Source organism: Nanorana parkeri, unplaced genomic scaffold, assembly GCF_000935625.1.
Source record: "Nanorana parkeri isolate BGI_ZX_2015 unplaced genomic scaffold, ASM93562v1 scaffold3088, whole genome shotgun sequence".
NCBI classification, from domain to species: Eukaryota; Metazoa; Chordata; class Amphibia; order Anura; family Dicroglossidae; genus Nanorana; species Nanorana parkeri.
In genome coordinates, this window is record NW_017309356.1 from 12,514 (window position 1) to 25,947 (window position 13,434).

Genomic DNA, 13,434 nt, shown 5'->3' on the forward strand with positions numbered 1-13,434 from the left:
TTGCCATATTGGCCGCCAGCGTGTATTGCGCATGTCCGCCTCCATCTTGGAGCATGTGACGTCACATGCTGAACGAGCGCATGCGCACCGCCATTTTGAAGTAGATCTAGGTGTACACCAAAATGGCAGCTCTCGAACATGAGGGCGCCGCCATCTTGGTGTATACGAAGATCTACTCCGATATGGCCGCTGCTCGTTCTGCGTTTTCAGTGTGTGGTTTTGGATTAGGAGGCTCGTTGGGACGGCTTATACTCGAGTATATACGGTACATTTTCCCCCCATTGTTTGCATGCACACTGGGACTTTCACACTACTCCAAACTCAGACCCTCTACATTCAGGGGAATGGATAAGTCCCGGTACACATGTAAGCAATAGGATTTGCATATATACCCGTACTGACGCGACTTTAGCCAGCCCGTTATTTATTTCTACAGGCTGACTGCAAGCAGCTGTGCACCACACCAGTGATTACCAGGTAGACAAATATGCCCAATCTGTACCCTGTACAGCTATTTCCAGCTATGTGCATGAGGTCTTTAAGTTCTTTGTACATACAGCAACATTGAGTCCTCTGTCTGTGAGATCATAATTGCATTTGTAAAAATATACAAAAAATAAACTCAAATATAATGTTTTCACATGTATAGATAAACATAGGTCTTCTAAGAATACAAAGTGCCTTACTGTTTTTTGATTGTAGGGATTTTCCTGGGTATGTTTTTTTAGCTCAGTGTATTTCATATTTGTGGCTTCATTCAGTTCTGCCAAATCTCTTTGGCATAAAGTTAAAGTATATCTAAAGCCTAAACTTTTTTGGTTTTGCATAGAATAAGGAATGAATAAATGAATGTTTTTACAGCTAAGTGTCCGTTTTTATGTTCTCCACCAACTTTTCTTCATCTGAAGAGTTTCCTTTAATCCATGAGACCACATCTAAAATGGTTGTGTTGGGATCCAGTAGTTTGACAAGAGGAACATTTACTCCTTTCTCATTAAAGATACGTTGCTGTAATGTAATTGCCAACATAGAGTCAATTCCTAAAGAACTCAGAAGGCTACCCATTGTGATGTCACTTAAAGTGACAATTGTGAGTTCACTTACTAATAACAAAATGTAATCCTCTGATTTTTGTGTATTAACTTTGGATCGCTTTATTTGGTTTTTGTCATCCAAATTGTTCACATATTCATTCACCAAACTGAACAATCTCCTCTTCATACCTGGGATGCGTGAAGCCCGGCTGTCATGGATCAATTTAAAATCAAACTTGACTATTGCTTGCTGAGTATTGTTTAGTAAAAGACATTTCTTCAGGTATTCATGAATTTCTGGTACATTTAAAAGAAGTAGTCCTCCTGCTTGCAAAATGTTAAGAACCTGTGGTTGATCCAATAACACCCCAATATTCAGAGCTCCCCAATTAATTGATTGGGCAGGAAGACCAAGATTTCTTCTGTATTGGCAGAAAATGTCCAGAAAGGAGTTGGCAGCAGCATAATTAGCTTGTTCAAAGTTTCCAAGAAATGAAGCAACAGATGAATAACATACAAAATAATCCAGTTTTTTGTTTAATGTGGCACAGTGGAGATTGACAGCTCCATCAACTTTTGGGCTCAGGACCTTCTCAAAGAGTGACAAATTTAACTTCTCCAACATGCCATCATGCAGAACAACAGCACTGTGAAAGACACCTTTGATTGGAATATTTGGGAAGATCTTTTGTATTGAATCAATAGCTTTCTTCACCTCAGCATAATGGCCTATATCACATGGTAGTGTTTTTATCTTAGTGTTCTCTTTTTCACTCATTGCTTTGGCTATTTGTTGTTTCATTTCAGTATTTGGGTTTCTTCTTGAGAGAATCACAATGTGGCCACCTCCATTGTTTAGAATAAATTTGACTGTTTCAAATCCCAAGCCAGTCAGTCCACCTGCCACAATGTAAACAGCATTGTGCCTAAAAAGAACGGCATCAGAGACAGACATTGGTATCTTTGCAATTGTGTTTTTGTCTAACTCAATGAGCGGTAAGGATTGTGCATTAAAATAGCTGGACATCGCATTGTTCAAATTAGATTTGCTGTTAGAAGGCTGAATTATGGATTTTGGAAGGATGAGAGAAATGTCTGACAACAGTGATGGGAGCCATTTGTAGATATCTTTGGCATACTTTTGTAGGTATGCTCTTTGGAAAACAGTTGCAAGGTCTAGTATGTGTATGTGAATGTTATGTCTACAGTTGATTGCTAAACTGTGGAATTGTGTAGATTTCTTCTGGTCACATATGAATACCATATCTTTAAGTTCGGAAAGCTGAGCAAGGTCTTCTCCCGAGATTACTTCTGATGTAGGAAGTATAATCATGGCACTGCACTGTTTGCTATTAGCTGTACTTCCTGGAGATATTGTGGTTTCCCAGCCTCTCTGTTTTGCTGCTTTTGATAAAATTGTACCGAAAACTGACTTTTCTTCTGTTGTTACAATTGTCAGTTTAGATTTGTTTTTTGCACCTGGTAGTCGGTTATGTAAAATTTCCCAGGCTAAGACAAATAGTGAAACAAAAGGTGATTCTCTTAGCACTGGAAACGTCTTAATTAAACAGCAAACACTCTCTGGCAGCCTCACTGTGGAATTTGCAACTGTTGGATAACATGAAGCAACTCTATCCCCAACTTGAATTTTGCGGACATCTTTTCCAACGGCTGTTACAGTTCCTGCAAAATCCAGAGCAACTAACTTATGTTTATCAGAAGCCACACCATTCCAGTACAATGTGTTTCCATATTGCCAGCTAGAAAGACTGACTGGAAAATAGTCTTTAGTGTGGGCACCTATTTTGTTAATTCTAATCTCTACATCTTTGCTTGAGAGCTCATTGAGTTCGGAATTATTTGGTTCAGCAGAAAGATCAGTCATAGCATGAATATCTGAAGTGCACAAGGTAAAATTGTCTGGCTGCTCTAAGGGTGCTGATAGTTGTGCACTCTTCTCAGTGTCTGTGTATACAATTTCACCTGTGTAAATACAGCCTTCTTTTATCCTTACCTCCGGATGATCATTGGGTTTGTAATGAAGGAGAACTTGAGCAAGTGCTGCCACATCTTGAGGACTTGAAGAGCCAATATCGATCAACTGAAAGGTAATGTTAGGCAATTCAAGAGTGCAAGCTCTTGTCATCCCAGCAAAAACAAAGCCAGGATTAATGTGATCTACGGTGCTTTCTGTTGTTCTGAATGTGACTGTCTTGATACATGCTTCAGAGCCTTTCTGTCTTACTGCCAAAATCAATTGTCGGTAGACCTCACAGCATTTTGATAGATATTGTGTGGGATTATTTGGAATTGTATCGCTGAGCCTATGGATCCCCCACATAAATACAACATCTTTAGACTCACTGCTGAGTAATTTGTGTAACTGGATGTCTGAATCCCAGCTGCTAAAGTTATTGTAGTTCACTTCCTCATGTAGGTAGGCTGATAATTGCTGACTTACTCCTGAGTTATCTGCATATATCAGCATGCTTGGCTTCTCATTTGATGCATTCTTCAAGCTTGGTCTCTCTGTCCAATTAATATGGAAAAAGTAATTAGCTTGTGTTCTCACAGCTTGTTTTATGCTTTCCATCCTGGCATTTTCTATCTCTGCTAACACTAAACCATTGTTATCAGCAAAACATCCACAGACTTCAATGTAACTTTCTGTGATTCTTAGTACTTTTATGTAGATCACCATTTCTTCTTGAAGAGGTTGGAGAATCCTCAAGCTTCCTATAGAAGATGGAAAAATTGCTGCAGGTTCCTTTATTCTAGAACCAACCACACAACCAACCATTTGAAAGAAACAGTCTAAAATCACTGGATGCATGTGGTATTCATACATTGTTTCTTTGATTTCTTCAGTTTTAATCTTAGCAATCCCTTCATTCAGCTCTTCCCCATAGTGAACATCACACAGCTGTTTGTAGACTTTCCCATACTCAAATCCAAAGTTGGATAGTAATTCATACACATCATCCGTTTTTAAAACAGTTTGACATCTCTTGACAATATGCTGAATGTAAATTCTTTTGTCACTGTCTATTCCACTGTTGTTTTGTGTCACATACCCAGTTGCATAAACATGTGATGTCAGAATTTCAAAATGAATGACTTGGTCTTGTTGTTGTATAGTAAGGAAGATGCCAGAAATGCTGCTCTGTATTTTAAATTAAGATGACTTCTTCTGCAGGCAGCAGGATAGACTAGATTCTCCAGAGATATTGATGATGGCATTTTGCTCAGCTCTTGCTTTATGTCTTCAATGCTTAGCTGAAGTGATTTGCTGGAGGCTGCTGAGAGAATTAATATTTCAGAAGGTCTTTTGGAGTCATATTTGGAGTTATGCTCTTTTTATTGTTTGACAACTACATGAGAATTAGTTCCTCCAAATCCAAAGCAGTTAATGCCAGCCATCCTTCCAAATTTTACATCTTCATGCCATTTTTCAGGAGCTGTTGGAACAACTAGTTTGGATTCTTCAATTTGTTTAATTCCAAGTTCTTTAGAATAATGTAAAGAAGGGGGAATCACTTCATGGTGCATCATAAACAGAACCTTTATCAACCCAGCCATCCCGGCAGCTGATTCTGTGTGTCCAATGTTTCCTTTAACTGATCCAATCTTTAAGGGTTTCATTTTACTTGGACGTTTTTTCCCAATGGTATTTCCTATACTGGTGGCTTCTATTGGGTCCCCAACAGGTGTTCCAGTGCCATGAGCTTCAAGATATTGTATTGAACATGGATCTATAGTTGTGTAGATACGACTTAAGAGCCTTTCCTGCTGCTCTTGAGATGGTTTGGTAATTGGTGTTACGGATCGCCCATCTTGGTTAATTGAACTTGCACATATGACTCCCCAGATTTTGCTGTAATCTTCTTTAGCCTGTAAAACAGAAACAAAAACATGTTCTTAATTAATAAATGAAAAGAACCTGTGGAAATAATGTAATGAAGGAAAATGGATGCCTGTTTTTTAAGGCAAATTATATGTGTAACATCTTGTATGGTGAAGTAAGGTAAGGATTTCATATATTTCTTGCGTACCCTAGATTTTTTTCAAGACATAGATTAATTTTAATTCACCATTTCGATCTCAAAGTGGTCTTATTTTACTACATTCCAGTGCTTTTTTAATGTTTAGTTCCTGGATAATTTCTAAAAAACTATTAGGTCAAACTTACAGGAGAACACTATCTAAAACCTTTTCCTGCCTTTCCCATTGCCTGTCTCTACCTGCTGGCTTCAAAATTCTCCTATTAAAAAGATACTGTATATATTAATTTATAGCTTGCCATCTTTGTCATCTTAATGTTCCCTAAAATATATATGGCAGTGCTGCTAGTTTGTATAAAGCATTCTACAAGTGTTATGTTCATTAAAGAACAATTATTTCTACTAGGTTAACGGTGCTGAGAAATATCAGACTATAATTAGCTATGATGGTTTAAAGAACATATGCTTGAACCGCTGAACAGGATATGCTGATGAAAATACATTTTACCTGTTTTAATGGTTTAAGAACCACAATTCCACATCCTTCTCCTCTTCCATAACCATCTGCCTTTTTGGAAAACGGTTTACTTGTTCCCTCAGGAGAAATCATTTTTGCCTTACTGAGAGCAACATAGATACGAGGATCTAAGATACAGCTGACACCACCACATATTGCCAACTCGCAATCTCCTGTGAAAGGAAAAAAACATTTTCAGGGGTTGTAATGAAATAAAGTACAAGTCTGGCTCTAAGGATATGTATTTCACAAGTCTTTCACTCTGAAACAATTTTAAACTGTTAATTAAGCCCTTCAGCATTTTGGATTCCTTACGTCCAGGCTTTGAAGTAGTTAAGACAAGCTTACTGTTACACAGTAGTAAAAGTGATCTGTGCTGCCCATTCACCTTTACAGGACTCGCAGAGTTTTACAGATGCACTTAGATTTGAGGCTTGGCATATTTGCTATCTATTTACTAGACACAACCTCATCTTTTATTTGTACAAAAAATACATAGTATACCGTGTTTGTGTGCACTGAAAATATAGATTTGATAAACAGTAGTAGAAATAGTGCAGCTACCATCTTTTTATTTTACTGAGCCTCAGCTTTCTCAAAATATGCAATGCCAAATATATTTTTGGGTGGTGGGATTTACCGTAAGTAATTTTTGCCAAAGATGCAGATTTTAATATGTGTGCGAAAAACATAAAAAATGACCCTGCAGTGAAGTGGTTAAATTGTATCAGGAGTAAAAAATCAGTCAGCAAGTAAGACAGCTCCTCATTATGTGTTTTAACTGTGTATTTTGTTTTTTTCTTCTGACAATAGTCAGTAAACCCCATGCTTTATGTTATGTCAACCTTTCTCAACTTCTGGCTTCCTCAGGGGTGCCTTGCACTCCTCCTGATGTGAAGTGAGAGCTTTTGATATGAAAAGGGCTTCTGATGTGAAAGGGAGGTGCTTCTTATGTGAAGCAAAGCTTGTGATGTGAAGGGGGACTCTGATATGAAAGGAGGGGGCTCTAATGTGAAGTGGGCTAATGTGAAGCCACACCCATGGCCGGCCTTAGGGGTGTGCGAGCTGTGGGGCCGCCAAAGATCACACAACGTCACTACAGCAGGGTTAAGTCACTCGGGTGTTTGGTTGGAGGTACTGGTCAATTCAAGTTCCAGCAACTGGTTGGTAATGCTTCCTAACAGTGAATAACTCCCCTGATCAAGCTTTAACAATCACAGTGCATAGGTATAGCTCCAGCAGCTGGTAATCGGCAGTGAACAAGTTAACAGTCCTTTGCAGGATTGTGGAAACAGAGACACAGGCTGGGATGTCCAGCAGGTGGTAATCAGCAGTGAACAAGTTAACAGTCCTTTGCAGGATTGTGGAAACAGAGACACAGGCTGGGATGGCAATCCCCTTCACAGCATAAAGTCCACAGGCTCAATAGTACAACCAGCAATCAATTTCACTCCAGCAACAGTGTTATTAACAATTTGTCAGCATGCCCTCCTGATACAGTGTCAAATGCCTTTAGGCTACTTGCGCATTTGAGTGATCTCTGATGGGTCTTTTGGTGCAGATGCTGCAATGGTTCACTCCTGATCTTTGTTCAGCCCCCCCCTTCACCCCCCCTTCCACACACACACTTATTATTAGACTTGTGCAAAGACTACAAATTAATTTCAGATGAAATGAACGAAAACTAGAAACAAATTTTTATGCTATTTTGGATTCAGCCAAAATAGCATTGGACTTGGCGTGTTCTGGAGGCGGGGCGCATGATGTCATATAACACCGCACGTGTTGGGTGTCGCCATCTTGGTGTGTATCTAGGTATACACCAAGATGGTGGGGCCAATATCAATGTGTGACGTCACCTGATGCCACGCATGCATGGCGTCATGTAACACCATGCTCCCCACCTCCAAGATGATGGCACGCATTCACAGAACACGCCGGTGGACAACATGACCGTCGCACATTCTCAAACAAATTATTATGTGCCTGAATACATTTTTCGTATATTTGGACATATAGTAATTCATTAATTTTACATGTAGTCTAGGTTTTGTGTTCTGTTTTCTATTTTTACTTTTCTAGATATACTTACTTGAAAAAAGGGATCGGCATGACATCCTGACACTTTATTTTTATAGACTCTATTTTAATTTGACATTTATTGTTTGCCTCCTGTTGTTTTATTTGATAAGAATACTTATATTGTGTCTACAAGTTTAATACCTTTGAATAAAACTTTTATTAACAAAATAGGTGGTGCGGATATTGAGGGAAAATGGGTGTGGTTACTGGGGGTGTGGCCACTAAAGGGTGTGGCCACTGAGGGGTGTGGTCACTGAGGAGCACTGTAAAGCTTTCTCGCACAGTGCGCCTAAAGGCCTAAGCCCGGCCCTGGCCGCACCACACTGTGCATTGCATTGCAGATTAAAAAAACGTAGTGTACATTTAGATTGCTAAATGTACTGCATTGCTGCAAAAAATATGTTATTATATGTCACACGTTGGGATAGTACTTAGATAGATATTAGATATTTCAAATGCTAGGGGAGAAAATGAGCTTAGTGTTAAACTACAAGTTTACTAAAGTGAAGCAATGTGTTTACTTTGTATTCACTGACATCGGGTAAAAGTCAGCAGAAACACATAAGTTTGGCATGTTTGACCTTTTGAGGAGATTTTTAAGGAGACTTGCTGAAAGAAAAGAAGTACCTGCAAAGAAGCAAGTCAATATCTATTTCTTCTGCTGCTCGCATCAACAAATGACAGTCCAATGAAATAAAATCACCAGGTGAAATTTCTTCAGAAACAGACACTTTCTGAAGCACGTAACTCGCGGTGCTCAGTGGTTTCTCTGGTCAACCCCTACATCAGTACTGTGCTCTGTAGGGTCAGTGAAACAACTGAGTACAGTTTTTTAAGCATTATCTCCCCTAATAAAATATGACTTTCCATTGGACTGGCTGGAGAGCTGGTCATTTCAGTATTGATTACAATCAAATGTGTAGGAGTGACTCAGACCAATGCACTTGGCGTTTCACATAGATAACATGTGCTCTACAGTAGGTGAGCTGTCCCTACCTTTTTCTACAGTCAGTTGGATAAAAATAACAGATACTGTCTGGTATGATCATGGACATATTTGTTAAAATATCAAACACTGTACAACAAGTTGTTTTATTGTGTCTTAAGGCAGCTTTACAGACCATTTTATAAGAGTTCTGGTTTGACACCAATTAGTACCTTGTCTGATGGCTTGGCATGCTAAATGCAGTGCCACGAGCGAGGAAGAACAGGCAGTATCCAGTGACAGAGAAGGCCCAGTCAGATTGAATTGAAATGATATCCTGTTTGCTGCTATGCTCATTGATGTGCCAGTTCCATTGAAGTGATTGATGTTTTCAGGAGAATTATTGTATATAAATTCGGAATCTTTGTTCATGATACCTGCAAAATAAAGGACAGAGATACTCAAACACAAATCTTCTAAAATCCGCCAAAGAACACAATGGTTAGACACCATCAATAATGACACCAGCTGGGACGTGAGACAACTATAAAATCTTACGATAATAGCGGGAAATCCCGCGATCGTACGATTATCGCAAGGTGTGTGGAAGGAGTGCGACCATTTCTACTGTACGGTCGCACGACTTTTGTCTTTCGCGCATCGTACGATTCGTCGAATCGTACAATTTTGTAGCATGGTTTATAGCATGATCGTAAGATGAATGCCGCACGGGCCGATGTGCGCAAGCGCACACTGCCTGTTCAGCATTGCGGTCATCTGAAGCCCGCCCCTCAGCAGGGCGGGCTTGCGATTATCGCAAGTACGATCTGCCTGACCAAGATGGGCAGAACGTACGTTTTTTTAAATTACCTTACAAGCATCGCAAGACAAAAGTCTTGCGATGGTTATAAGGTCTGTGGCCAGCTTAAGAAGTAGTACAAGACTGAAAAATGTGGAGAGACCAGGCTTATAAAATCGCCAGTAGTCAGACATAGATAACTGAATGGATAAGACACACACAAGTCCTCTCCAACCTCATATTGCAATTTTAGATAAAAGCTGTTGGGTTCAAATACTCATTGGTCTAACTCAACCCACTCTCCCACCATGTGCCATTCCTACTAATACAGAGAAAGACTCCTACTCTTTTGCTACATTCTCAATAATGCTATATATATTAAATTTAATCAATAATAGTTAAAGTTGGCAACCTAGATGCAACAATCTCACAGATGAAAACTCCAAGAGATATAAGATCTTATTTGTTGCTGATGAAAGATTGTTAGTGGATCTTTAAATCATTAGCATGGCTGTTTGATATCACTGTGAGAGTTTATGAAACCAACAATATGTTGTGTTCCTTTTATTCAATAAAGCATACATCAAAGTACCAACAGCATTATTTCTAGGCAGGAGAAGTCATCCACCAGTGATGTGAACCCTGGTTTGGTCAACATGGATTCCTCTACTTTGTACATCATTGTTCTTTGTCCTGCATTGTGTGTCAGACCTGAATTACTACTGAAATCTAGACATGTGCGATCCGTTTCGTTCCGAATCAATTCGGATGGAAATTCGGACATTCGAATTAGGGCTGTGGAAATTAAAGATTAATTTGTCGATTAATCGTTAAACATTTTTTGATCGATTAAAATTATTTTGATCGCTAATGAAAACACTCCCCTCTCTGCCGGCTTCCGGGAGTCCCGTCGGCGATCCGGTGACGTCATGGACATCGACGTCACCGGACTCCTCCCCCCTTCCCCAAGTGGCTCCGTCGGCTAACGAAGGGAAGGGGGAGGAGTCCGGTCAAGTCGATGTCCGTGATGTCACCGGATGTCAGGCGCTGATGACAGCGCCAGCCAAGGCATTGGCCTATACACATACAGCACAGCAATGAAGTAATAACATTAACTAGGATCACACTAATCCAGCACGTTATTATTCTGTGTTGCCCCACTCAAGCGGCGGACATATTGAGTGGGGCACGTGAGATTAATAAAGTGCTGGATTAGTGTGATCCTAGTTCATTTTATTACTTCATTGCTGTGCTGTATGTGTATAGGCCAATGTAGTTGGATCTGTATGTGCGTTATAATTAATCGAAATTAATCGATTCGATTTAAAAAAATTTTGATTAATCGAACACGAAAATTTTAATCATTACCAGCCCTAATTCGAATGTACGGTATCTGAATTCCAAATTACAGATATAATGAATGCAAACGAATCCGAATTTCCGATTATGAAATTCGTTAGCGGTAGTCTGGATGAAATTTTGATTGTTGGACGAAATTTCGTTGCAGCAAAATGACATTAGAAAAAAAAACATTTTTTTTTTTAGTTTGTAGAAGAGGAAAAAAAAAACCGCGAAGTTCCGCCCCAATTCACATCAGACCCTTTAGGTCTGGTAGTAATGTTAGGAGGGACTCCCCAAGTTAAAACAAAAAAAAAGGTGCGTGGGGTTCCCCCCCGAAATCCATACCATGCATGCACTTTAGGTCTGGTAGGAATTTTAAGGGGGAACCCCAGCCCTGAAAAATGGGGAAAAAATGTGGGGTCCCCCCTAACATTCCTACCAGACTACCCTACCCTTGATCCGAGCACTGGCCCAGCAAGGCAGGAAAGGCGCCCCCCCCTAACATTCCTACCAGACTACCCTACCCTTGATCCGAGCACTGGCCCAATCCGCCCCCCCCCTTGTGAATGAGTAAGAGGTACTTTTACCCCTACCCATTCACTAAAGGGTTAAATAAAATAGTTATTAAAAAGTACAGAGTCAATTTTTGACTATTCCTTTAAATAAACGGATGGGCGGAGTGAGCCGTGACATCACGGTTCGCTCCGCCCATTTGCCATTCTCAGCTGTCAAATACTACTGTACATAGCATTCGGGAAATCCCGAATGCTGTTTGTGAACTCCAGAATGCCATTTGGGTCCGTGAGGCATTCAGGAGTTCACAAATAGCATTCAGGAGTTCCCGAATGCTATGTAGCATTTGACAGCTGAGAATGTCAAATGGGCGGAGCGAGCCGTGACGTCATGGCTCGCTCTGCCCCTCTGTTTACTTTCGGGCTGAATGTCATTTTGCAGCGAGTTTTCGTCGGGTTCGGCCGGTCGTCCTGCGGCGGGACTTTTTTTTTATTTCAGCGGGTGTCGTGCATCGTGATTGACACTGGATTACATCGATGGAGCTATTTTTAATTTTTTTTTTAACCTTCCTGGCGGTATTCCAGAGTGTGGCTCGGGGATAATTTTCAGTACCAAAAGCGGTAACCCTGAGCCACACTCCGGATTACAGCGTAGCGTCACTTACCTTGTCCATACGAGCCCCGCTGTGTCCTCCGGCTGATGCCGACATCCGTCTTTCGGGTTCCGTCCCTTGCAAGCGCCCGTGCCGCAGGAGGGGCGGAACCGGCGGGAAATTAAAAAGTAAAAAATAGAAAAAAAAAAAATACTGAGATAATCAGAGGGAGGTTAATTAAAGAAATAGTCAAAAATTGTCTCTTTGTTTTTTTTTCAAATAAAGGATTTTAGCAAAAGTCTGGACTTTTTAAAAACTATTTTCTTTAACCCTTTAGTGAATGGGTAGGGGTACAAGTAACACTTACTCATTCACAAGGGGGGGCGGCATCTATGTACCCCCTTAATTAAAGGGGTACCCCAATGCAAATAAGCCCCCTTGCCTGCAGACCCCCAGAACCAGACACCCTCCCAATGCCGAGGGCACGTGACCTGGTAAGGCGCAGGGAGGGGGGCGCTCGATCGTCCCCTTTCCTGCCCTGCCGGGCCAGTGCTCAGATCAAGGGTCTGTTAGGAATGTTAGGGGGACCCCACATTTTCCCCCCATTTTGGGGGGCTGGGGTTCCCCCTTAAAATTCCTACCAGACCTAAAGGGTCTTTTTTTTTTGTTTTAACTTGGGGGGTGCCTCTTAACATTCCTACCAGACCTAAAGGGTCTGGTATGAATTAGGGGGGAACCTCATGCTTTTTTTTTTCCTCTTCTGCAGACTGTAAAAAATAAAAAAATGTAACTTTGCTGCAACAGAATTCGTCCAATAACGAATTTCGTTGCATCAAAATGACATTAGGGGGAACAAAAATGACTTTTTTTTTTTTTTTTTACAGTCTGCAGAAGATGAAAAAAAAAAACCGGTGATGTGAACTGATCAATGTGGATTCCTGTACTTTGTACATCATTGTTTTTTGTCCTGCCTTGTGTGTCAGACCTGAATTACTACTGAAATCTCAAGATATTGTTGGCACCATAAATGGTTTTTGCTTACCTATGTAGACGCCAGTATTGCTTCCACTGATACTCTCCATGGAGTAACCAGCATCTTCCAGAGCTCTGTATGTACACCGCAGCAGTAATTTGTGTTGTGGATCCATGCGATCAGACTCCGAATTATGGATTCCAAACAGTTTGTTGTCAAACATATGAATTCTATGATACAGAAACAAGTGTCACGTTAATTGTACTCTACAATTTTAGAGATAGAAATAGTAGACGGCATCTGCCTCCAATTCTTTAAACAAAGGATCCAGCAGTCAAGAAATATGACTCAGACTGGCACTTAGAAGAGAAAATATGAAAGACCTAGAAAAGATCCTCAAAAGTACTGATGTCTTTATAAGTACAACAATTAGAATTGTCTGAGCTATGGTATTTTCTGTCACTCTCCATGGATGTGAAAGCTGGGCAAGAAGAAAAATATAAAAGACTTTGATGTTGACAATCAGGGGCGTAACTAGAAATCACAGGGCCCCATAGCAAAATTTTGTATGGGGCCCCGTGATTGCTAGTTATGCCACTTGCAGAGCCCCAGCGGAGAGTGACCCTGCAGAGCCCACCATAGACTCTCTATAGTGGG

The 13,434-nt window shown here is 40.5% G+C and overlaps 1 protein-coding gene across 1 annotated transcript in view; it reads right to left on the reverse strand.

Annotated features, from left to right (window-relative positions):
* Positions 1-861: 861 nt before the first annotated feature.
* The window catches only part of LOC108802755 (phthiocerol synthesis polyketide synthase type I PpsC-like), a 26,473-nt gene continuing 13,900 nt past the window's right edge, over positions 862-13,434 (reverse strand). Inside the window, 4 exon segments of the mRNA XM_018574609.1 lie at positions 862-4,087; positions 4,153-4,925; positions 5,544-5,725; positions 8,793-8,996. Coding sequence (XP_018430111.1) covers positions 862-4,087; positions 4,153-4,925; positions 5,544-5,725; positions 8,793-8,996 — 4,385 coding nt within the window.